This window comes from Hypomesus transpacificus, unplaced genomic scaffold, assembly GCF_021917145.1.
Source record: "Hypomesus transpacificus isolate Combined female unplaced genomic scaffold, fHypTra1 scaffold_31, whole genome shotgun sequence".
Lineage (NCBI taxonomy): Eukaryota > Metazoa > Chordata > Actinopteri > Osmeriformes > Osmeridae > Hypomesus > Hypomesus transpacificus.
The window spans coordinates 1,428,193-1,452,943 of NW_025813837.1; the positions used below are offsets into that span (position 1 = coordinate 1,428,193).

Below are 24,751 nucleotides of genomic sequence, written 5' to 3' on the forward strand. Positions count from 1 at the left end.
GCCAGCAGCACCTCCCAGACCCTCCTCTACCTGCCCGAGGGCCGCCAGGCCCACACAGGAAGCTGTCGTCTCACGGACGACCACTACAGGTCCCGCCCTTCCTCCGGGGAAGACCCCCGAGGCTCCGACTCGTCCGAGCAGAGCAGCACGGAGGTGGGCAGCGGAGAGGGGAACCACGTGTCGGCCACGGACCTCCGCGCGGAGGACTCCTCTCAGCCCTGTCCCAAAGAGCAGACGCTGCACGTCTCGCTGAGCACTGAGCCTGGCCAGGAGAAATGCATTTGAAGGCTGAAGGTCGGAGGTCTTCCATAGACTGCCTGTCAGACTGTTCTCCCTCATGGAACCTGGCTGAATCTCTAGCAGAGCCAGACTTAGACCTCCTAAGGGGTCTACTGTGATAGGCCAGAGCCTCTTAGTCATTGTTGTGTCATTATTTCAACATGAAACTGGCGACCTGACCTGTCAGGATACTGGGTTCAGGTCAGGGTTGTGAGGGTGAACATTGGGACACTGTTGGGACTCTGGTTCCTCTGTCGGAAGGTCCTGGAAGGTGAGCGTGGACTATTTGTATTTTTCACAGCATTCGGGTTTTCATTAAGGTTCACGTGTGTGTGTGTGTGACTTTTTGAAAGTTATATTTGTATTCTTCTCCATGAGAAGGCTTCTGTTGTTGGATCTTGCTTTGTGATGGTATGGTATCCACATAGCCTGTTGTCAAAGATATTGTGTTCTAGCATCCATGTAAAGATATCCGGTTTATGATTGCAGGTTTAATGTGCTTGAAGTTAAATGTGCTTGTATGCATATCATAGATCATTCATGTAAGCAATATTCACATAGAATGAATTAAATGAGCTGATTCTCAGTACTGCTCTATCCTTGTTTGGAGATCTTTGTTTTCATGACTCCAGTCCAGTATTATGAAATCACTGCTGGAACTTCTAGCTTGTGTGAGTGAAACGTTGACAAGCAACTCAAAGCTTCAGCAGTGTGTGTATGAATGTGTGTGTGCATGTGTGTGTGTATAAGAGAGAGGGGGAGAAATATTATGAGTCTGTGTGTTTGATACCTTGTTCTAAACATTTAAGGCCAAGGTATCGAATGACTACAGCAATATAAAAATATACAGTTCAGTAATACTGTAACTGGAGGAAAAATAGCTAACCGGAAACCATGAATATAATCAGGACGTTCAGTGTCCGAATCCTAGGTTCCTGAAGGAGGTCAACGGTCGATTTCTGACCCCTCATTAAGTCAAACAGATGTCTTTGATAAGACCCGGCCAAAGCGTTCCACAGCGTACAGCATCCTATCTCGTCAGACCAACACCGACATACTGCCGTTCATCGCTAATCAGAAATGAGTTCACGGTTCAAAAGCAAAAGAACCCTGGATCTGACCACACAAAGGCACACACACACACACACACACACCAAGCTGACGGGCCAAAGGCAGCCTTCCCAGGAAATAAACTGTCTGAAGACGTTTCCTTCATGAAACAATAAATATGATCTCTGGCTTCATTTCAACGTGATTGAGCTAAACAAGCAACACAGTGGCTAGTGCAAACACACAGCAGAGAGGGATATTGACACACAGAGTGTGAGAATACCCTCTGGAATAATGACAGCGGGAGGGGGATTCATTCGAATGTAATTTGGATGTGAGAAGCAATTGGTTCGCAGCGTTGCTGTATGATGTTCAGCCATCTATTTCATAGGCAGTTCCTCGTCATTCCCTGTGAAGGGTTGGCACATATGGAAATAGGTAGGGAGGTACATTTTCTGAAAATATCAGAATATATTTCATATATCAGAAATATCATATTTCATTTATGTACACACAATATGACATTTTTCACATTACACCAATAATCATGAAACCAGGCGGGTTGCCAAAAAAAAGACTCAACTGAGAATAATTTTTTTAAAGAAGAAGATTTTTTTGTTTAGATTTTAAAGGTAAAGTGAAAAGTTAAGGTCCAGGGTGGAGGTCAAGGTTAAAGTTCTTGTTGTTACAGAGTGCATAACTTCCTCTCCACCCCAGTATAACAAGAGACCAATAAGACAGCTCCTATTCCTTTCCTCAGTAACCAAGGAAACAAACAAGGCTGTTTGGCATCCCAATAACTCACGTCAGGCTGATGCCCTGTTCTCAGTCCTCTGGTCTCCATCTTCTCTTTCCTGAATACTTTCCTGTCTCTGGCTCCTCTTTTTTCCCCTCTTGCCCCCTGTCATATGTAATGTCTCCTCTTCTATCCTTTCCTCTTCTCCTCTCCTTTCTCCTCACCTTCCCTTCACCCCCTCCCCTCTCCTCCCCTCTCCTCCCCTCTCCTCCCCTCTCCTCTCCTCCCCTCTCCTCCCCTCTCCTCCCCTCTCCTCTCCTCTCCTCCCCTCTCCTCCCCTCTCCTCTCCTTTCCTCCCCGCTCCTCCCATCCCCTCTCCTCTCCTCCCACCTCCTCCCCTCCCCTTATCTCCGCTCCTCTGCCCTCCCTCCTCTCCCCTTCCTTCCTTCTTCTCCTGTCCCCAGCGTGCTGTTGGCTGAAGACGGACACACAGCAGGAGGCCTCCTCTCCCCATCACCGTCACCTGCACCTCAGGACATGTCCCATGGAATCCGGAATGCTTTGAGCCGAGGCCTCGTGCACACAACAGATGATAGCAGCGAGGGATTATCCGTGACAGACACGTGTGGTACGACATCCTGTGGCATGTTGTCAGTTTATGAAGATCAAACTTCTTGATAGCAGGTGAGGGGAGAGCGTGTGGGTTCCCAGGGGTGGATTCTGGTCTACATCGTTGCGACTCCACCAGGGTTTGGAGGGAGACTGGTGGTCGTGGAGCTTCAGGCTAGGAATTAGACAACCTTTTGACTCTGTTAAGCCCCACACAAACATACACAGACCCCCAGAATACAGGCCGAACTCAAGGGTTTTAAAAACAACACTACACACAGCTAGTTCCCATGAAATCAGCTGTTAATTAAAAACTTTGATCCCCATTTTTATGTAATACCAGCCTAAGCAAATAGGAAACTTCTAGTCATTCAAGATGACCCACGGAACCTGATAATCAGATATTTGAACAAAATATGGAAATGTTCTGTCTTGTTTCCGATTTTGCGGATTAAAAAATAAAGAGTCAGGAGCCAGTTGGAGAGCCTGAGAGACACCAGAGACATCAGTAGGCTAAGTATCAACAAATTAGACTGGACCTTCACTGCCCCGTCATGCTTGTTCTGGACAAGAATGATATTATGCAGGCATTAGTGTCTTTAAACACCTTTTACTTGCGTCATTTGTTAACCGCAAGACAGTCCGAGTCCAAACATGGTCATGGTTTGTTGTGTTCATCTGCAACACCCAAAAATGCTGAGTAGCCTACAGTGTGGTAGTGAGAGAGACCCGTCTGTGTGTGGTTGTGTTGACTGTGTCTGGTCTGTGTGGGCACGCGTGTGTGTGTTCGTCACAGAAAAGAGAAGACATCTATAAATGAATCTGCTTTATGTTGGTCAGTCAAATAAAAAGGGAAGCAAGTTAGGGAGTATTTTACATTACAGACTATCTCTCTATCACGCTCGAAAAATCACAAAATGGCCTCTACCTGTTTACTGAGAATCTCATGCTAAACTGTAAGGTTGTAATGGAATTGGCAATATCCTGTCTTCTTCAAAGCAGCATGCCTTCCTACCTTGTAAACTGTACTGTTATTTAAGAACCATGCTGCAGCTCATTCTATTATCAACCAGTGGCGAAAATCTGGTATCAATTTTGGGGGGGACAATGATATGATGAATTATATTTTCTCAAGAGTAATTCCTGAGGGGGACACCAAAATGACTTCTGTAACACATAGCCTGCCTTGTAATATGTAGAAAATATACTATTAATATTATTTAAATGTCCTTATATTTGAAGTGATTTATTGAGGGGAACGAATCATATTTTTCCCAGGATGGGGGGGTTGTGTCGGGGGGTCGTGTCCCCCCTGTCTCCCCCGGGATTTCCGCCTCTGTTAGGTCTCATATTCGGGTCGGAAGCGGAGCGGCGTTTAGACGTATTTGAAGAGGTGCGACAGACCTACTGGAAACGAGGAGGGCTTCCCAGCTGCTGTCGGGCGCCAGCCAGCTCGGGTCCTCGCTCCGTGGGTTTGGAGAGGACAGAGTAGGCTACTTTTACATAACCCTGAAGAACTGTCTTTATCATTTTCTTTATAGGTTATGTAACGTAGCTGCTGGGGAGCCCCACATACACACACACACACAACACACACAATGTCTTTATGATTGATGATCTACTGCAGAACACATCAGTACGTTTTCCTCTGAGCTTATCCAGAGAGGTTGGTACCCAGTTCAGCTGAAGGCTCAGGTTACCTACAAGCAACTCCTCAAATCGGGCCCTAGCTAATAATGGTCTGGAACAATTTAGATCTTGCAAATAATTGCCGTGCGGCATGTCGTGATTTGTTATGTGAGCAACCAGCACCTCACAATTCTGTAACCCAGACCTTACCTGCAAACAGACCATATAAGCACAGTATTAACCTCGCTGCTGGGAAAAGTGCCTGTTAGATGGGAAACGAATCGCATGTGAACCTAAACGTGCTACAAGACCAAAGCAGAATTCCACAAGGGTCTAACTTCCTCAGCCACATTTGATTGACAGTAAACTGCTTTCTACATTCTACAGCTGTGTGTTTTTGTTATTCGGTGAGCATGCCTCTGGAGAGTACAACTGGTTCTGTGTGTACTGTACAACATCATAGGATATGTCATTGAGTTCGCCCAGCAAAATATGTATTATTTGTTTTGGGTATGATGATGGTAAAAAAAAAGAAGAAAAAAAGGCTTTCGTCCAATCAGGTGAGTTGAGTGAGGGATTGAGGTCAGAGGGTCTTTTGGCCTATGGAAGTCGTGGGAACATTCTGAAGTGTTCTGGAGCGCCCGAGACAGAAACAAGGTCTAGTGGACGGGTCACATGACCTTGGCAGGCAGAAAGCAACAACAAAGACTCCTGGATCCTCCACTGGTCCACCCTACAATAGAGCCAACACAAACTCCTATGACTAACATCACAACATACTGATAAGCAAGCTGCAGACATACACGGCATATATGTTTTGGGCAACACTTTGCATGGCAGTTCATGTAACCTTAGAATAGCTGGGGTCAAATTATACCCAAGGACGAAAGATGTTAGTAAATTTGAGGATAACAGGGTTAAGGTAAGGTGTAGTACGTCTTTAAGTGGGGGGGGGGGGAGTTTATTCATATCACATATTTGTGAGAACAGCAACATCTTCCCATTCATCCTTGAGTGAGTTTGTCAACATCAACATCAGACACAGTAGACTTGTTTACGCGATGAGGATCCCCCTAGTGCCCACTAGAGAAGCCGCATGGTTGGGGGGTGGTACAGGGATGGGGGGGGGGGGGGGGGGGGGGCGGGCGAATAACAGTATGCTCACCACTTTACATCCCTGACGTACATAAAGTACTGTCATTGACAAGATCCCCCGCCAATGCTAGCTGGGAGTTATTGTCGTTCTTCGTTTTTCTGCTGCATCCAAGGAGACTAGTTTCCACGGCGCCTGCCAGTGGTCCTAATTGTTAGTGGCTCATGTCAGTGTGGGGTGAGTGCTTTAACAGGGGTTGGGCAGAGGTAAGCAACAGGGTCCAGCTCTCACTGGATATCCAATATCGCCTCCTAAGTGTGCTTGTGGGGAGCGGAGCCATCCACACACGTCATGACCTGAGGGGAAGCAGACCTGAAGTCCATCAGACTGGAGCCAGAGAGCGTTTCTGGGAAAGAGGAGGATCTTCTCTTCCCTGGTTTTCTCTCGAGGCTGAAGGCCCGGTTCTCCGAGGCCTCACTAAGACAGAAACAGAGGAGTGTAGGGATAGCCAATAGCTATGGCTTCTTAACACGACACTAAATTGTTGTGGATGTTTATTCATTTTTACATGGACCTTTTAACACACCTTGCTTTGTTTGCTGACCAACCTTCCTTTAATCATTCTGGACAGAGGTGCAGAGTTAACAGCTTTAATCTACATCTCATAAACTCCTCATTCACTCCTCTTTTAAATCAGCCTTGCCATTAAACTGTCAAAAAAGATGTGTTCGAGTCCTGGTTTCTTTTTACCATTCATAACAATTTTCTGAGGGCTGAACGACACCATTGTGTCAAAGCCGGACATCTCACTCACAGCATCCTAGTCCAGTACAACCCGTTTTCAGATTGTTCTAGAACATGATGGATTGTTCTTGTGTGCCCCCGCCTGTCCTCCCTTTAGAGATAAGAAGCAAACTTCCTTCCGCACAGTAAATCAGTTAAAATGTCTGACCTTTGAAGCCGTACGGTCAGATGTTTGTGTCGGAACATCCCAACAGTGTCCTCAGAGACGAACTCTGATCTGTGGATTCTTCGCGGCGTGCTCAGGGGAGAGTGAATGACCAAGACTGAGGTCTTTGGAGCTAGGCCTCCCAGCTGCGAAAACACATCACAAAAACTTTGAGCATCAGCATGAGGTCACTGAGGTACTAACTTCATGTACCACATCCTGCTCCATTAGTGACTGAAGATCAGCGTAGAGGGAAAGACCAGCCCTTCTGAAATGTACCTGTTTGAAAGTGATACTGGAATGTATATTTAACCTTTCACTTACAAAAGAGACTGTGAAAATGGCAACTTTTGAGTTTCATGGATGTTGAAGTGCCAACTTTGAACACTGTATCAAGTTAAAAGAAACTCTTCCTCTTCAGCATCGGTAACAGCAGAAAAGGAAACTCACTACTCCTCTAAAGGAAATGTAATCAGAGTATCAATTAATCACCCTAACCTTATCTTGCTTATCCAACAAATGCATTTTTCAAGTTTTGTCAGAACATTTGTATTATTCAGCCTGTATTTTTACGGAAGGTCACTTTCATTAAGATAACATATACTTTCAGAGACTGGTCCAAAACTGCCCAACCAGAAACTCTGTTACATAACTAATTGTTCTCCAACTGCCACAATACCAGGCCTTCTCAGGGTCCTTGTCCCCAACTCTTGGCCTTGTCCTTAGAGCTCTACTGACCACAACTCTGTTCCACACACTTCCTGCTTGGTCAGCCAATCGCCTCTGCACTTCCGATTCTACATCCTGCTTCCTGGCGGTGGGAGTCACCATCATGTTTATTTGCAGAGTCTTGTACTGCGTCTTCACCATCAGGACAAGGTTTGTTCTCATAAAACTCCTGGATTCTAATAGAAAATAAGTCGTTTGTGATGCCTGGAAAGCATTTCACTGCAACGCATCTCACCCCTCACACACAATGTTTCAGTCACCAACATCGACCTGAAAGCTTGTCATGTGGACTTCCAACAACATGTTTCTTTTGTCCTCATTGATCTTTTGAATGGAATGAGCCTTAAAGGAACAGGCCTTCTGGCCATCTGGTTTGGGGTGTTCTGGAACAAGGTAGGCATCCAGCAACTCCATCTAAGGACAGTTCTAAGCTACAACAGCTGTGAAGAGGCCTTCGTTCATTACACCTGTCTCATTGTGAGTTTGCCTATATATGTTATGTTTAATTTGCAGACATATGGAATGTTTCAAATACTTCCTAGTTGAAAATGTATATACACAAAAACAATCACATTTCTAACTCAAAAACTGTTTATGCCAATCTTGTTGGAGCTATGTCAACTGAAACCAGCCAACAACCAAAAACATGTTTTACAGTGTTTATAAAGACCATGTCATGGTACTGGGTTAGTCCAGAACATCACTACCACACAGAGAACAGGGGCCTTTGAATCCAAGATGACAGGCCTGAACTGTCTGGTGTTTGTAGATAAACACTTCCTCTCCGCCTCTCCCATCCCTCATGTTCTCAGATGTGAGGAAGCTGGAGGCTGCCAGCTCATGTACAGGAAGCAACTCTTTAAGGATGATAACTAGCCTGTGTGCACTTCTGCTGTCAATCCAACTTTCTCACTGGATAAACAACCTTCGCATGTCTGACTACTCACACAACTGGGGACATCATTACTTGGGCCCCATCTCGCCTTCCCTGTAATCAAATGGTATATAACCAGGGTGTAATGAAATGTCTCCCTCTGCAGGCCAGGAGGAAACCTCCATAACACAAAGATGTGGAAAAGCAGTGTTGTGTACTGTGCATCAGTGGTCATCAACCCTGGTCCTCAGGTCCCACTGGCCTGTATGTTGTAGATATGTACCTGCTTCAACACACCTGATTCAAATGAACGGTCGTTATCAAGCCCTGATCATAACAACCATTCATTTGAATCAGGTGTGTTGAAGAAGCAGGTACACATCGAAAACATCCAAGGAGTCTCCAGGAGTAGGGATGAAGAAAGGCTGCTCTCGAGTCATGAAGTGTTGTCAGAAGGAAAAGGCCAGGAGGCTGAGATGTTGACTGTCTCTTTATTTCAGACGGGGATGGGGAGAGGGGGACTAAGAGGAGCTGGAGGCAGCCACGGCGGCCCTCTTGGGTTTGGGAGCCGTTCCCTCACGGAAGCCGTTCCTGAAAAACCACAGGGGACAAGAAACACCACAAAGCATGTGTCAGAAACGATTGGATTATTTGTATTATTATTAACAACAGGTAGCTCTCCAGGAACAGTCAAAAAGCTCTAAGCTGTAGCAATACAGGTCAAACTGAGGTCGAGCTGAGCTAACTCGTCAGATCACAACATTAACCACTACCACCCAGCACACACACAAATCAATAAGAGAAGGAGCTAAGTCAGGACCAGTTGGTCAGCTGGTTTAACACAAACCTGACTAACCCTCACACTCCAGGAGTTAAGAGAAGCTATAGGTGTACAAGGTGTAACAATGCAAAGTAGAAACTAGACAAAGAGCAAGTGTTGGGTGCATATACTCCTTTTTTTTTCTTTCAGCCGACCAAACACAAACAGGGGCCCCATCTTTGCACAGCCAAGACGTAACCTACAAGTTGAGTCTGCAGCAACACCACCGACAGCCCTCACAAGCACCCTAGATACATTCCAGGTGAGCGGACCCAAACCCACCAGGCCCCCAGCCCTGAGCAGAGAGGAAGGGGGTGGGACTCACCTGAACCTGCGGTACACCACCCTCAGGTGTCTGAGACGCCCAGTACCGGTAGTGTTGCGTCTCTTGGCCTTGGCACTCCAGTTATCTGTCGGAGAGGGGGGTGGACATGTTAGAACCAGGGGGGTGGAGGAAGGAGGTGGAAAAAGAGAAAACAGCCAACAGCCCAGAGACGTGTTAAAGCAACGGTAAAATGTCGATTGTAGGCTCCAAACTTGAAAATGAACCAGGTTTGGACATCAGTATTTGTTTTAACAACGAGTTCAGAAAGGATAAAGCATGTTTCTGAGGCTGATACAAAAGCAGGTTGAAGTTTGTTACTGGGTAACTTGAGACTTACAACTCCTCTTGCGCTTGGCGGGGTAACCGCATTTACCACACTCAGACTTCTGAAGATGGTAAGCCTTGGAGCCGCATCGACGACACAAAGCGTGCGTCTTGTTGCGACGTTTTCCGAAAGACGATGTTCCCTTCGTCTGTAGGAGAGACGTAGTTTAAAACTATGACATAAGTCAAGTGGTTCTCAAATATTGTGACCTGGACGTAGAAAATGGGCTTCTCTTTTACTGTCCAAGATGCCAAACAGCTGGATTTAAATGAGTCTGTTGCCATCCACTAGTCTACTAAAAAGAGTAGGATGCTATAAAATTAAAAACGATTTAAAGGGGAAATGCAACAAGGTTCTTATATAATAAGTTGATAGGTCTCGACAAAAGTTCACAAACAGGTGTTTGAATGAAGTCTGCAGTTCACTGTCAGATACATGGATGGCTACACTGACTTTAAGTTTCCGGAGATTCAACCAATTGTCCTTGATACAAACATCATCGACCAAAAATGCTTGGAGTTTGTGATAGAACGAAACCTAAAAGTTCACAACAGTAAAGTGGTGGGTGGCGGACAGTGATTGGCAAAACTGATGAATTAGGATTGTTTGAGTTACACAGCTATCCGCTCTTACCATCTTAGCAGCGAAGCTGACACGATAGAGACCGGATACCGGTAACGGTGTGACGGTAAATCTCTTCCGTAGTCATTCGGGTGTTACACCATCATGTGTCATATCCAAACAAGGGCGCGCTGAAACCTTAGTTCCAGCTATTAAAATAAATACGTGTAAAAAAGCATTTTATGCATATTTCGGTTTTCAAAGGTATTGTATAAACACAGACAAGTGAAGACAGTGAAGCAGTTTTTTTATCATATAATTCTCTACATGTAAAATATTTTTATTTCAGAATATATCTTTCTTTGTGAACTACACTTCTGATTATTTAAAATCATATATAGTCCTGTGTTCAACCCTTTCAAATAATATATGAATGTGTGTAGAGAGATCTTTCCTAGAGGCCTGTCAGTGTTTTGAGACTAAACCCATTTATTATGTTTAAAGGCACCTAACACCCCACAAGCCGTTTCCCTGTAGTGTAGGTCTAGATCTTTCTGGCTAGCTTCCATTTTCGCTGGTCCTGCCCTGGCCGTGTGACAGCAAGATGTGGTAGTAATATTTAATGAGGTCACGGTGAGTGTAGCCTTGCTGTTTCAGGCCAGGAGCTACAGGAGAGTAGGGCAGCCCTGACACCTCTGAGCCAGCCTGCCGCCACTCTCGGACCTGGTATCCAGCAGCCTCAGCGGCCGGCTGCCTTGGACCTGACCCGAGGGTCACTGTGTATGCACCTCAGGTCACTTTAATCAAGTTTCCTGTTCCCGGAACTCGGGCCAATCGGTTACAGTTACAAGGTAAGTAAATAAATTAAAGATGCCCCAGAAAGAAAAAAAACCAAGGGAGGGAATCAAAGAGCCGGATGACGAGGTCCCAGAAGATCAGGAGGCAGAGAGCAAGGGGACCAGGAGGACGACGAAATTCCAGGAGCACAGCCGTGACTCATCCGAGCCTGACGTGAGGAGAAGCGAGAGGAAGTGTGAGAACAGCAAGAAGGTCAAAAAGAAGAAAAAGAAGCCCAAGGATGGGGCGACAAGCGACGAATCTCAGAGTACAGACGATGAAGATGGCCACCATGCGGGCTCCAGGAGCAGGAAGAGGGCTGAGAGTCTCCCTGACATCGTAAAGACCACCAGAAAGGAAACCAAGAAGAAGAAAAAGCCCTCCGTCGAGGACACACGGGACCCAGACATGGGCTCCAAGGACAAGAAGTCCAAAGATGACGATAAAAAATCCAAGAAGGATAAAGAGGGGTATTTGCCGCCTGGAGACGAAGAGGAGGATGAGAAGAAGAAGAAGAAGAAAGAGAAAAAGAAGAAGAGCTCGGTGAGGGGCGACAGTGAGGAAGACACCAAGAAGGGAAAAGGCAAGAAGAAGAAGGTGGAGAACTACGTGGAGATTTATGAGAACGAACTCAGGACCTACGAGCCAGAAGCCGTAGAGAACTATGAGGATGAGTACCACAAGAAAAAAGGTACTTTTCTATGTTTTATCAATTTTTTAAATAGATATAACTCTATTTTTAACTTAAAAAAATATACAATAACAAATATTTCCCTCACTACAGCCAAAAAGACAACAACCAAATGAAATGGAAAAAATGACTCCTATCATTCTCACAATGACTCATTAGCAGAAATGTATCTTATGGGACGAGTTAAGGATGGTCTGAACACTCCCATAAACCAGCAATGAAACTTTATCCACATAGAAAAGATTTAAGTGCTTAACCTTTCGATGCTTCTAATCCTCAATGCTCTGTAAACTCATTCTGGCTGAGTGCATTTGAGAGGAGGGGCAGCTTCACACAGCTGGCTGGCGCCTGCTGAAATGGTTGCATTGTTTGAGGTAATTGTCACGGTAACCCTAGCCCGGGGTGTCCACACGCATGATCTCAACTCAGTCTAACTGTTACGTGACACCCGTCAGCAACATTCACAACTTGGTGTTTCACGTGTTGATGAAGACATTCACCTGGCACCCTGTGGTAAAGGTCCTTTTTTGGTGTGGTTGGTTCACTAGCCTGATGAGAGGATGTTTGTTGACATGGAATGACTGTCCAAAATAAATATCTTGAACCCTAAGAGAAGCTTATACAGCTGGACATGCAGACCACACGCATGGACACAACCACACATACATGCACACAGTAACACACTACATCCACACTGTTATACCTCTATCGTAAGAGAACGCACTTATTATTTTCCCCTCTCGTCCTCGTTCTCTCTCTCTCTCCCGATATCTTTCTCCATCTCCTCCATCCCCCAGTTTACGAGGTGGTGACCATCACAGGGGACGAGATAGGTGCGGGCACTGATGCCAACGTGTTTGTCTCTCTGTTTGGGGAATACGGCATCACTCCGAAGGTGCATCTGGCCAGCAAGTGAGTCTCCCTCGTGGACTGTCCTGTAAACGGGAGTCAGGTGGCTGAGCAGTTAGGGGGGCGGGCTAGTAATCTGAAGGTCGCCAGTTCGATTCCCGGCCGTGCCAAAATGACATTGTGTCCTTGGGCAAGGCACTTCACCCTACTTGCCTCGGGGGAATATCCCTGTATTTACTGTAAGTCGCGTCTGGATAAGTGCGTCTGCTTAATGACTAAATGTAAATGAAAATGAAAAACGAGATCCATAAGTCTCTTCCATCCATCCACGTTCGGAATCGTTGAGAAGTAAAGTCCACGTGTCAGACAATGAACGGTTAAACCTGCAGATGTCTTTTTCTTTGCGAGGGTTTATTGCCGACAGGGGTTTTAACACATGATCTCTGCTTTCTTGTTTTTACTCTTGTGGAACAGCACAGAGAAGAGGTAGGTCGTGTTTTAGTTTTTTTTATCATTTAATGTGATTAAGAGGGTGAAGAGGCAGCATTTTGTGACTTCCTATGTGCTCCACAGTTTGTTGCGTGAGAGTTGAGAATTTCTCTCCATAGTCCTAACCCAACCCTCATAACTTCTCTTGTCTGTGGATCTGGTCCTGTGCTTGCTTGGTTGTTAGTTGGATGATTTGCCTAACTAATAAGTGTTTTGAGACCTGAATCTTGCGATTTGCCCCCTAAATGGAGTAAATCTCTTCTGCCTGCTACGGCTGTTGTAGGAGCCGTACTGCATTTGAGAAGAACAAGACAGATGTGTTCAGAATCAAAACTCACAACGTGGGTCCACTGAAGAAAATCAGGTATCTCTTCTGTGCTCGGTTCACAAACAACTCAAAGTACGGTAGAGTAAACATCTACTGTAACTCCTCTCCTCCCTTCTCCTTTCCTTTCATATCCTCCACCCCCTTCTCTTCTCTTCTCTCTTCCCGTCATCTCTTCCATCCTCCCCTGCTCCCCTCTCCTCCCCTCCCCTCCCCTCCAGGATAGAACATGACAACACGGGTCTGAATGCCAGCTGGTTCTTGGACAGGGTGGTGGTCACAGACATGACCAGGCCCCACCTCAGGTTTTACTTTGCCTGCAACAACTGGCTGAGCAAGATGGAGGCAGACCACCTGTTTGTGAGAGACATCCTGGGGAGCATGGACCCCATGGACATGCCCAAATGTACGTCTCCACGTTTACACTCTGTCAAACATCCAGCTTTAGGGTTTGTCAAGTCAAACCCTGTCTGTGTGCCTGCATGCTACATGCTGTTTTAGGGAGTCAGATGGCTGAGCAGTTAGGGAATCAGGCTAATAATCAGTAGGTTGCCGGTTCGATTCCCAGCCATGCAAAATGACGTTGTGTCCTTGGGCAAGGCACTTCACCCTACTTGCCTCGGGGAATGTCCCTGTACTTACTGTAAGTCACTTTGGATAAGAGCGTCTGTTAAATGACTACTGTAAAAGTTTCAGCTGGGTCTTCTGTTCTGTTGTCTCAGATAATAAATACATTCTGAGCGTATTTACTGCGGACATTAAAGGCAGTGGAACAGATGCTGACGTCTTCATCAACATCTTTGGAGAATTTGGGGACTCCGGTGAGTACAACAAGAAGTAGATTAGTCCAAAAGGAAAATGGTTGTAATAGAGTAGTTAAGTTTTGGTTTCTCCAGACTTTCTGCATTGGCATAAATAATAATAATGAATTCACTTTGACCCTAAATGACACACGTGGGAGGGGATTTGAACATAGGACCTCTTGATCAGCTCGACCACTGAGCTAGACTGATCCCATGCACCGCCTATGGAATTAAACATCAAACTGTTTTACGTGGGTGGCAGGGGAAAGATGTTTGGACAACGACAAGAACAACTTTGAGAAAGGAACTGAGGACAAGTTCACCATGGAGGCTCCCAACTTGGGAAAGATCCGTAAGGTCACCATCGGACACAACAACAAAGGGTCGTCAGCCGGCTGGTTTTTAGACAAGGTGACTCTGAAACACTCTCCCGCAGTCCCCCCCCCCCCCCCCCCCACACACACACACACACTCTTGTGCACACAGAAATGATTAACAAATGTAAAGAACTACTTAGAACAACTTTTTGACATGAGAAGAACAATGTTAGCCTTGTCACCAGCTCCACGCCAGTGGATTACAATGTGTGTCCAGAGCATTCTGGGTGGAAGTATTTAAGACATGCGATATTCCTCCTCCTTCTCTGCCCCCTTAGCCGAGAACACTGGCCCTTCACCCTCCACACACAGTATGACATCACGGTCTCTCAAACACACACACACACACACACACACACACACTCAGGTACAGTAGCCTACACACAAGCAGACACAGAGATGTACGCACATACACACCCACACAGGTACACACACAGATACACACGCACACACACAGACAGGCTCATGAGTCATCCTAGCCGGACTGTAAAGAGACACTGTGTGTCATTACCGGAGTGGTTCCTCAGCAGATGCCTTCACACACACTGACACCAAAGATCACCCTGATAGCATGATGACATGGATCTAGTAGCAACGATAACAAGGATGGATCTCGTTAATGTGTGAACCGATGCTGGTCCTGCTCATGCAGAGTTCAGACCTGCAGGCTTTGCATGCAGAGCGTGTAGAATCACCCGATCTGTCATCTGGGGTCAGGGCTTCACTTCCTCCAAGTTCATGTTTCAAGTCAAAGTTGAAGTTTAATTGTTATTTGAAATGAGTCCAGCTATATTGGAATTCTGTCTGATTATGTCAGCAGTTGCCTAGAAGTCTAAACTAAGTCACTTCATGACATGGAGTGTTAGATATACTATTGGATCTGTTTTGGGTTGTACACCTGCCCCCTCCTTCATGCAGGTGATGCTGGATGACTTAGGGAACAAGATGGTGTACGAGTTTCCTGTTGGCCGCTGGTTCGCCATCGACGAGGATGACGGGAAGATCCAGAGGGACATCCTGGTGGGAGGAAGCCAACCCACAGGTCAGACCCACAGGAAGTGGACAGGAAACAGGAAGTGGACAGGAAACAGGAAGTGAATAGGAAACAGGAAGTTCAAAGGGAATGGGAAATGGTCAGAAAAAAACGATGCGTGGACATGAGCATCCCATGATTTACAGTGAGGTGTATTCATAAATGCGGTATGTTCATTTATTTACAGTGAACAAATTAGCGACGTGACAGTGAGGGAGAACGTCATAGAATAGCTTCCCTGGAAGGTAGAGCAGCTACTGAGACTGTCCTCTTCATATTACACTGCCACATGAGATGAGCAATGATCACTGTTCAAGGAAAGCCTTGGCTGGCTCTGAATCATGTTTTACATGTCACAACATTCTTTGGAACACCACCCTCGTGGGTATTGGGCTGACTGTGAGTGATGCAAGGCGACACGGACACAGCTGCTGGCAAGGGGTCTGATTGGCCGACACGTAACTGTACCCTGCAGGCATCGTGTACACCGTCCAGGTTGTGACTGGGACCATCCGCGGAGCTGGCACCAACTCCAAAATCAACGTTGTCATGCACGGCTCCAAGGGGCTGAAGAACAGCGGCAAGGTAGGAGGGGGCGCCCCAAAAAACGAGGGGTTACCACGGTAACGGGTTACACAGACTGTCACTGCAGGGGCGGGGTCGCCATGGCCACGATTACGTGGCGTGGTCGACTGTCCCCCGTGGTAGCAGTTAAACAGTGCATCGTCAAGGAAACTGTTACGTCGCGGCTTGTCACGGTTTAGGGAGCAGATCAGACAGACAGAGGTAACACTGGACTGCTTTCCTGGAAGGAAACATGAAGGCTTTCTCATTAGTATTCACGACATCATAATCATCACAATCACACAATGTTTAAGCAAAATCTCTAAACACGATCCTCATCGACTGACGTCAAAATATAATTCAGCCCTCATGTCAGTGGTGTGACTGGACTGTGTGTGATGAGTGTGCGGTTTCCCCCGCAGGTGTTTCTGGAGGGGGGCAAGTTTGAGCGCGGCCTGACCGACATCTTCACCGTGGAGATCGCCGCGCTCCTCAGCCCACTCAGCAGGGTCACCGTCGGCCACGACAACGGAGGGGTCAGCGCCGGATGGTACTGTGAAAAGGTACACACACACAAACACACACAGAGACACACCGTAAGAACACACAGACACACTAACAGAAAAACAAACCACAGACACAACCACGCACACACACCCACACACAGCTGATGACACTGAGATGACCCATACAGGTTGTGCTGTGTGTGTGTGTGGTGCGCAGGTGGTAGTGTTCTGTCCGTTCACGGGCATCGAGCAGACGTTCCCCTGCTGCAAGTGGCTGGACGAGGACGAGGGAGACGGCCTCATCGAGAGAGAGCTCTACGAGATGGTCTCTCTCAGGCAGAAGAGGCAGAAGAGTGAGACTCGGCCCATTCTCATCTCCACTGTGACACTCAACACCACAATCACCCATATAATAGTACCATGCAGGTTTTAAATATCTCCCAAGTTATGACCCTTGTCACCAAAGTCCTTTCAGAATCTTACGTCATAAAAGTTTGAAGGGTTTCATTGAATGTGATAGATGTTCTACTGTACTATTAAAGTTTTGGACGATTTGTACACACGCATATACATGAAGTGAGTTCTTAGCCAGACTGTGTTGAGCACAGCAGTGAGCGTGGCTGTGTTGCTGTCTCTCCCCCTGCTGGTCCTCAGAGCACCCCTGGTCTCTGTGGATCTGGACCTCTGACCTGCCCGGGGCCGGCACGGACGCAGACGTCTCCTTCCAGATCTACGGGGACAAGGGCAAGTCAGACGAGATGAGGCTGGACAACAAGACCGACAACTTTGAACAGGGCCATGTGGACAGGTTCATGGTGAGACGGGCGCAGAGGGATAGATGATCGATGGATGGATGATTGATGGATGGATGATCGATGGATGGATGATCGATGGCTGGATGATCGATAGATGGATGGACGGACATGTGGACGGATGGGCCCTGTCTATAGTTGTTGTTTTTGTTGTACAGGTGGAACTTCCTGACCTGGGGAAAGTGACTAAGTTTCGTATCTGGCATGAGAAAAGGAGCCCTTTTCAAGGATGGCATTTGAGCAAGGTGAGGAAACAGAGCAATGAGCCCTGCATGTGAATCTGAATCTCTGTTTGATTCTCTGCTTCTCATTTTGAATCTCTATCTGAATCTCTGTTCTACTCTCAATCTGATTGTCGATCTAAGTCTCGCCAATCTGACGCTCTCTATTTGACTCCATTTCTAACCCAGACTCTTTGCCGCACTCACTTTGAACCTCAATCTGACTCTCGATATCTCTCAGGCCTCTCTGATGAAGACTCTAACCAAGGAAAAGTATAAATTCTCCTGTGAGCGCTGGCTGGATGTCAACGAGGACGACAACGAGGTTGTGAGGGAGCTCCCCGCCATGGGAGACAACATCCCTGAACCCCTGCCCCGTACGTCCACCTGCTCGCCCTCCCTCACCCGCTTACACCCACACGACACACCTGGACACGCATGTTCACGCCTGACCCGACGTGTGTTCTTGTCATATGACGTCGTCTTTAGTGCTAAAGTACCGGGTGACCGTGTGCACGGGGAACGTGGGCGGCAGTGGGACGGACGCCACCGTCTTCATGAGCATGGTCGGTGACCTCGGGGACACGGGAGACCGCGCGCTGGTCAACTGTAAAAACAACGTCAACAAGTTTGAGAAAGGCAGCGTGAGTGCCGGAGAGTGTGTCGGGCAGACGGGACACTCGTAGATAGACGGTGACCCAAATAGGAATAACGGTCTTAAAAGAAATGGCCAAAGGGACAATCGACGATGTCGACAATCTTTCCCTCTTTCTCCTTCTTTCCCTCTGTCTCTTTCTCTCTCCCCCTCTTTTTGCTTTCCTATCTCTCTCTATCTCTCTCTCCCCCTCTTTCCCTTTCTCCTCCTCGTTTCCCGGGTCAGATGGATGAGTTCATAGTCGAGGCCGTGTCCATAGGCCAGGTGCGCAGGGTGCGCATCGGGCATGACGGGCGTGGCGGGGGCTGTGGCTGGTACCTGGACAAGGTGGTGGTACGAGAGGAGGGCCAGGCCGAGTCTCAGGCTGTGGAGTTCCCCTGTGGCAGGTAGTCCACCTCCCCTCCCCCCCCACACACACACACACTCCTCCTGGACACACACCACTGACTACAGAACCTACACCTCTTCCCAACACACAACCTCTTACATACACACACATACACATAAACTCCTACACAGACACACGTACACACCATCTTTCGACAGAAAATCCTTCCTTTATTCAGCCCGATTTTTGAAACGCACGTCTTGTTTCAGGTGGCTGGACCGGAATGAGGATGACGGGCAGATTGTTCGGGAGTTGGTGCCGTTTTCAGATGGACAGCGCCTTTACAGTGAGTCCCATTCAGAGTCACTCTAGCACACCCATGAATCGTTCGAATTGTGGAATGAGTCGCTAATCTTCGACGAACCGACCCCAGACGTGAGCTACCGCGTGGCGGTGAAGACGGGCAACGTGAGTGGAGGCAGCTCCGACTCCAAGGTGTTTGTGAAGCTCTACGGGGAGAAGGGCGACACCAGCAAGATGATGCTGGTGGTGTCTGACAACAACCTGAGGAACTACTTTGAGACAGGGCGCGTGGACATCTTTACAGTGGAGACCTTCGACATAGGACAGGTGGGACTGCCAGTTGAAATGATTCATTTGTATGTTTAGTTGACACGTTTAACCAAAGAGATGTTTGGCCAGGGATTCGAACCTGTGACCTTGTGACGTGGAGTCAAATGTTCTGACTGCCATCCATCCAGATTATTCTTTAATGCAAAGCACATAAAGATATAGTTCAGAGGTTAGAGCATTTAACTTCAGATGAGGAGATCAAAGGTTCAAACCCGTACATTGTTTGGATAAAAGCGTCAGCTAAATGAAGACATGATTAATAAGGACTGATCTACCGGCTCCGCCTCCTCCAGATCAACCGGCTGATGATTGGCCACACCAACGAGGGTATGCGAGCCGGTTGGTTCCTGGACAGCGTGCAGATCCAGGTCCCGGTCCACGGGAAGCAGTACATGTTCCCCAGCCACCGCTGGCTGTGCAAGACAGAGGCGGATGGGAAGGTGGAGGTGGAGATCTACCCCAGCGAGATCCTGGACATTGAACAACGTAGCACACTTCTCCTGCACTGTTCTATGCACTTTTTTCCAATGTCATAAACAGTATCATAAGGAATGTTTAAAGGTGGTGCGGACAGGAAGTTCTGTAGATGTGTCTGAGGTCATCCTCCTGTCCTTTCTCATTGGTCAGTGATGAACTATGAGATCACCGTGGTGACAGGAAATGTGGGCTTCGCTGGCACCAACGCCCAGGTCTTCATCCAGATCTATGGAGACAAAGGCAAGACTGAGGTCCTCAAACTCAAGAGCCGGTCCAACAACTTTGAGAAAAAAACCACAGAGATATTCAAGGTATGGATGAATTGATTAAATGTATCAGGGATTTGATCCTTTAACCTTCTACAGTCAAATGCTCTAACCACTGAGCTACACCCATTCATTTCATTCATTCAGGTAATCCAAAACACCAAGCTCTTTGTGACTTTGCCTAGCATCGTCAAAGTAATGTTCAAGTGGAGTGCTTGGTTTGACCGAACACCAAGGAGCTCATCACATCATCATCCAAAGGAAACAGCTCACTACAAAGTCCCTGTCATCCAAGTAGACAGGCAGGCTAGGCGGGTGAGCTAACCACAGGGCCTCGTCTGCTACTGTCCCCCCCGCAGATCGAGGCGACGGACGTGGGGAAGATCTTCAAGGTGCGCATCGGCCACGACGGCAGCGGCATCGGCTCGGGGTGGTTCTTGGAACAGGTGGACGTCAAACACCTGGTGCTGGCCATGGTGACGAGGGAGAAGAAGAAGGACGACAAGAAGAAGAAGAAGAAAAAGAAGAAGGACGAGGAGGAGGAGGAGGGGGGGGAGATGGTGGAGGAGCTGCAGGAGGTGGTCCAGACCTACTCCTTCCCCTGCTCCCGGTGGCTGGCCAGCGGGGAGGAGGATGGGGAGCTGGTGGTGGAGCTCCTGCCGGAGGACGCAGAGGAACTGGAGGGTGAGATGGGGGGGGGGGAGGGGTATCAGGGAAGACGGGTGGGAGGTAATCTGGAGGAGACGTTCACATAAAATGTAGTCATTTTAGCAGACTCTCTTATCCAGAGCGACTTACAGTAAGTGCAGGGACATTCCCCTGAGGTAAGTAGGGTGAAGTGCCTTGCCCAAGGACACAATGTTATTTTGCACGTCTGGGAATCAAACCGGCAACCTTCTGAATACTAGCCCGATTCCCTAACCGCTCAGCTCAGTTGACACGAGGACGATAGGGGAGGCAGAGGGTCAGAAACCAGCCATCCCGTCTAATGTAATCCTTTTAGTCGAGCGGCACAATCTGTGATCCTCAGTCAGTGACGCCTGGCCGGGGCGTGACATGACACGGATCCGCCTGGCCGACGTTCAAGGGCCGGCGCCGTGAGTTGCGCGGGTGAGCGCCACTGACCCCTGCCGTGTCGCCCTGTGTGACACAGAGAACTCGTACGAGGTGAGCGTCTTCACCGGGGACATGCTCGGAGCCGGGACGGACGCCAACGTCTTCATCGATATCTACGGCGAGAACGGAGACACGGGCGAACGCTCCCTGAGACGCTCCAACAACCTCAACAAGTTTGAGCGAGCACAGGTGGGAAGGGGCGGGGTGCAGTGACATCAGGAAGTATGATGTCGTCAGGAAATATGATGTCATTGGTTGGAGTGTAGGTTCGGGTAAAAGGTTAGAATTCTAATATTGAATAGGGTTAGGGTTCAAGTTGATTCCAAGCACCTTAACCAGAAGGTCAAAAATAGAATCCAGTCAGTTTGTGGAGCCTCCTTCCCCTAAGTGAATATGACCCTTGATCTACAATAACCTTTGGATATTATTGAACCGATGTATTGATTGACTTGTTGTGATTTGTTGATAGATAATGTGATGGGTTGGTTAATTGGATGAACTGGTTAATGGATTGGTTCTGTGGTGATTGACAGGAGGACGTGTTCACCATCACAGCCATAGAACTGGGCCCACTGAAGAAGCTACGCATTCGCCATGACAACAGCAAGTCGCACTCCTCCTGGTACCTGGACCGCGTGGAGATAGTGGACACCAAGGACGACACCACGTAGGAGAACGGGGCTCTGGGCGGGTCCAATCCTGTGGGGCGGGCCTGTCTGGGTCACACACAGCTCCCTGGCTTTCACAAACACTAAATACAAATAGTCTGAAGTCGAGGTGGTTCATTTACTGTGTGCAAAGTACAACACGTTATGTTTTGCAGTTGAGCAAACAAATGCAAATGTATTTTATCACCAATACCCAAAACACGCATCTTATCATCAACTGCAGTCTCTTTATTTTTCATATGTAGCTGTGTGTTGCTACGGTAACAGGCTCCTTTGAGATTTGAGGGTTCACTTGTTGCCCCTGGCAATTCAGGTACTACTTCCCATGCAACCGCTGGCTGGCGGTGGACGAGGATGACGGACAGATCGCCAGGGAGCTGGTGCCCGTGGACGAGGCCTTCATGAAGAGGGACGACGACGACGAGGGAGGCGGAGCCACGCTGGGTCTGGAGCAGAAAGGTGGGGGGCGGAGCCGGGAGAACCTAGGGATGTGCTGACCAATCCCGTTTCAGGAGAGAGACTCCTCTGTAGGGATCTCTCTCCACTCCAAATTCCTAGAGAGATACCCTCTTGTAGGTTGTCTATCCAACCCTGTTCCTGGGGAGCACTGGAACAGATTAGAGATTAGAATGCCGAACTGTTGACGATGAATTATGATGGATTAGGTGTCAGTGAAGGAAACGGATGAGAGGGTCAGTAATAGTGATGACAGTGGATGTTTCCCCTCCACCTCACAGCCATGTCCACCACCTACAGCCTGAGGGTGAAGACCGGGGAGAAGAAACACGCCGGCACCGACGCCAACGTCTTCGCCATCCTGTACGGAGAGAAAGACGACACAGGTTCAGTGTCTCTCGACCCTCCTCCATCAGCACAAAGGGACTTTCAGACCGCACCTTTCAAGACTTGTTACTGTCATAAACATCTGTCGTGGAGTGTTGAAGGCTCCGTAATGAAAGCGCGGTCACCGTGAACGAAATGTCATCGGAGGAGGTCTCGCGACAGGGTGTGTGATGGGTGGAGGTCGATGCTCTCTGACCTTCCTCTGTGTCCTCTCCCCGATAGGGATAATCAACCTGAGAGCGTGTAAGTCTCACAAGAACAAGTTTGAGCAGGGGATGATTGACGAGTTCACCGTGGAGGCAGTGGACATGGGCGAACTGGAGAAGCTACGCATCGGCCACGACAACTCAGGTATGCAGTCAGGCAGCCGGTCAGTCAATCAATCAGGCGGTCAGTCAGGCAGTCAGCTATATAATAAGTCCATTCATCAGTCTGAGAGTAAGTCGGAACCTCTGCCCTCCCCTTCTCTCCTCTCCCCTCCTCCAGGCGGGTCACCGGGGTGGTTTCTGGACTGGGTTGAGATCGACGCCCCGTCCCAGGGCATGAGACTCACGTTCCCATGTGGCCGTTGGCTGGACAAGTCAGAGGACGACGGGGCCACAGTGAGGGACCTGTACCCAGCTGACCTGCAGACAGAGCTCTATATTCCATGTGAGAAAGCCTGGACGAGGATTTAGCTCAGTGGTTCGAGCCTTTGCCTTACAGACCAATGAGGTTCAAATCCCCTGTCCCAGTCCCCTTTGGGTGAGAGAGTCTGGGAGGTGAATGTGTTTGACTTCTTCTGCATGTTTTCCAGTTGTGCCTTATGAGATCAAGACGTACACCAGCGATGTGTTTGGGGCGGGGACGGACGCAGACGTGTTCATCGTGCTGTACGGACGCAAGGGCCTCGCCACCCAGCAGAAACACCTGTGTGTCAACAAGAGAGAGAGGCGACTGTACTTCGAGAGAGGAGCTGAGGATATGTTCATTGTAGAGGTGTGTCTGTATGGGGGGGTGTCTGTATAGGGGGTGTGTCTATGTAGGTTTCTGTGGATGTGTAGCTCCAAAGAGGAAGAGCGTGGGACTGTTAGGCTAGAGTCGGCCGGGCCATGGGGTCTGTTAACATTGCTTGTGGTCGTCCCAGTTGGAGGACGTGGGTGACGTCATAGAGAAGATCCGGATTGGACACGACAACCAAGGTTCCAACCCCGGCTGGCACCTGGATCGTGTGGAGATCAGACGACTGCTCAGGAAAGGAAAGGTATCACTTGGGCTGTCTCTCATTCCAAACCTCCTCCACTTGGGGCTGTGTCTCATTCCAAACCTCCTCCACTTGGGGCTGTGTCTCATTCCAAACCTCCTCCACGGGGGCTGTGTCTCTTTCCAAAACGCTGTTCCCTTCCCTCACTCTCAATAAGTATCTTCCCGAGTGTGCCATCTCCTTTGCATCCTTGGCACAAACACGAGCATCAAACGTTAGGCGTGGTGTGAGGGTGGACACAGTGAACAGGAGGTTGTCTCCACCCACTGTGCCCCAGGGCTCGGAGACCACCATCTTCCCTTACGAGAGCTGGCTGGCTCGCTCGGAGGAGGACGGGGAGACGGTGCGGGAGCTCGTCCCCTCTGACATCATCACGGAGAAGCTGCTCAGGGACGGCACGCTGAAAACCACCGAGACGGAGGTGGAGGACGCCCTGGAGAGTAGGTCACACACACGTACAGATGTTCACACACACATACGCAAACATACAGATGTTCTCACACGCATCCACACACGTACAGATGTTCACACACACATACACACACACACACACACACAGACAGATGCACACACATACGTACAGACGCACGCACACAAACACACACATGCAGATATTCACTCACACACACTGATAAGGGTCTTGACCTTTCGCTCTGCAGCGCACAACTACACGGTGTCTGTGAGGACAGGGGACATGTACGGGGGGGGGACGGACGCCAACGTCTTTCTGACCATCTACGGAGACCTGGGGGACACCGGAGAACGCAAGCTCCGCAAGTCTGAGACCAACGGAAACAAGTTTGAGAGAGGAGCGGTGCGCGGCAGGGAAATGGCCGCAGTCCGGCATGAGAATCATCAACATTTTTGATTTGTTCTTAAACGACCACAATTCTTGACAAGAAAATAAAATGCTAACCAAGTCAAATAACAGAACTAAGTAATAACAACAATTTAATGATTAGAAAAAGGAATAGCGAAATGAACATGTACTAAAAAGATTCAAGCATGGCGATACTAACGTAAATACGAAAGTATA

The 24,751-nt window shown here is 48.2% G+C and overlaps 5 protein-coding genes across 5 annotated transcripts in view; 4 read left to right on the forward strand and 1 right to left on the reverse strand.

Moving 5' to 3' along the window:
* Positions 1 to 857, forward strand: part of ptger4a (prostaglandin E receptor 4 (subtype EP4) a) — a 2,593-nt gene extending 1,736 nt beyond the window's left edge. The window contains exon 2 of the mRNA XM_047015817.1: positions 1 to 857. This exon is cut by the window's left edge and continues 297 nt beyond it. Coding sequence (XP_046871773.1) covers positions 1 to 285 — 285 coding nt within the window. The 3' untranslated portion in view covers positions 286 to 857.
* Positions 858 to 8,425: 7,568 nt separating this feature from the next.
* On the reverse strand, positions 8,426 to 10,140 carry LOC124464137 (60S ribosomal protein L37). The gene is made up of 4 exons (XM_047016065.1): positions 10,052 to 10,140; positions 9,431 to 9,566; positions 9,094 to 9,178; positions 8,426 to 8,539 (listed from the first exon to the last, which is right to left on the reverse strand). The coding sequence occupies exons 1-4, from the start codon at positions 10,052 to 10,054 to the stop codon at positions 8,470 to 8,472; spliced, it is 294 nt and encodes a 97-aa protein (XP_046872021.1). The 5' UTR covers positions 10,055 to 10,140; the 3' UTR covers positions 8,426 to 8,469.
* A 709-nt stretch (positions 10,141 to 10,849) lies between these two features.
* On the forward strand, positions 10,850 to 19,638 carry LOC124463841 (lipoxygenase homology domain-containing protein 1-like). Its single transcript, XM_047015614.1, has 20 exons — positions 10,850 to 11,286; positions 11,374 to 11,507; positions 12,305 to 12,419; positions 12,831 to 12,842; positions 13,129 to 13,209; positions 13,392 to 13,576; positions 13,893 to 13,991; positions 14,236 to 14,384; positions 15,269 to 15,392; positions 15,859 to 15,968; positions 16,370 to 16,510; positions 16,671 to 16,806; positions 17,108 to 17,268; positions 17,424 to 17,510; positions 17,728 to 17,863; positions 17,976 to 18,130; positions 18,367 to 18,527; positions 18,739 to 18,815; positions 18,903 to 19,099; positions 19,396 to 19,638. Exons 1-20 carry the CDS (start codon positions 10,850 to 10,852, stop codon positions 19,636 to 19,638), a joined length of 2,940 nt encoding a protein of 979 aa, XP_046871570.1.
* A 72-nt stretch (positions 19,639 to 19,710) lies between these two features.
* Positions 19,711 to 20,348, forward strand: LOC124463842 (lipoxygenase homology domain-containing protein 1; the record flags this gene model as incomplete). The annotated part of the gene is made up of 2 exons (XM_047015615.1): positions 19,711 to 19,890; positions 20,205 to 20,348. Coding segments are annotated over exons 1-2 (303 nt in total), but the record flags the coding sequence as incomplete, so codon positions are not given.
* Positions 20,349 to 20,402: 54 nt separating this feature from the next.
* Positions 20,403 to 24,601, forward strand: LOC124463844 (lipoxygenase homology domain-containing protein 1-like). Its single transcript, XM_047015616.1, has 11 exons — positions 20,403 to 20,529; positions 20,999 to 21,150; positions 21,495 to 21,628; positions 21,943 to 22,088; positions 22,367 to 22,471; positions 22,695 to 22,823; positions 22,959 to 23,123; positions 23,269 to 23,450; positions 23,599 to 23,715; positions 23,993 to 24,155; positions 24,375 to 24,601. The coding sequence occupies exons 1-11, from the start codon at positions 20,403 to 20,405 to the stop codon at positions 24,581 to 24,583; spliced, it is 1,629 nt and encodes a 542-aa protein (XP_046871572.1). The 3' UTR covers positions 24,584 to 24,601.
* The last annotated feature ends 150 nt before the right edge of the window (positions 24,602 to 24,751 follow it).

What these genes read in the sequence shown, in the direction of transcription:
- LOC124463841 (XM_047015614.1), top strand. Translation starts at nt 10,850, where the DNA reads ATGCCCCAGAAAGAAAAAAAACCAAGGGAGGGAATCAAAGAGCCGGAT. An exon ending in CCCCATGGACATGCCCAAAT is followed by an intron (nt 13,577 to 13,892) that starts GTACGTCTCCAC and finishes CTGTTGTCTCAG; the next exon opens with ATAATAAATACATTCTGAGC. An exon ending in CCGGCTGGTTTTTAGACAAG is followed by an intron (nt 14,385 to 15,268) that starts GTGACTCTGAAA and finishes TCCTTCATGCAG; the next exon opens with GTGATGCTGGATGACTTAGG.
- LOC124463844 (XM_047015616.1), top strand. Translation starts at nt 20,403, where the DNA reads ATGGTGGAGGAGCTGCAGGAGGTGGTCCAGACCTACTCCTTCCCCTGC. An exon ending in GGACGCAGAGGAACTGGAGG is followed by an intron (nt 20,530 to 20,998) that starts GTGAGATGGGGG and finishes TGTGTGACACAG; the next exon opens with AGAACTCGTACGAGGTGAGC. An exon ending in ACAAGTTTGAGCGAGCACAG is followed by an intron (nt 21,151 to 21,494) that starts GTGGGAAGGGGC and finishes GGTGATTGACAG; the next exon opens with GAGGACGTGTTCACCATCAC.
- LOC124464137 (XM_047016065.1), bottom strand. An exon ending in CGCCAAGCGCAAGAGGAGTT is followed by an intron (nt 9,179 to 9,430) that starts GTAAGTCTCAAG and finishes CCTCTCCGACAG; the next exon opens with ATAACTGGAGTGCCAAGGCC. An exon ending in GTGGTGTACCGCAGGTTCAG is followed by an intron (nt 8,540 to 9,093) that starts GTGAGTCCCACC and finishes GTGGTTTTTCAG; the next exon opens with GAACGGCTTCCGTGAGGGAA.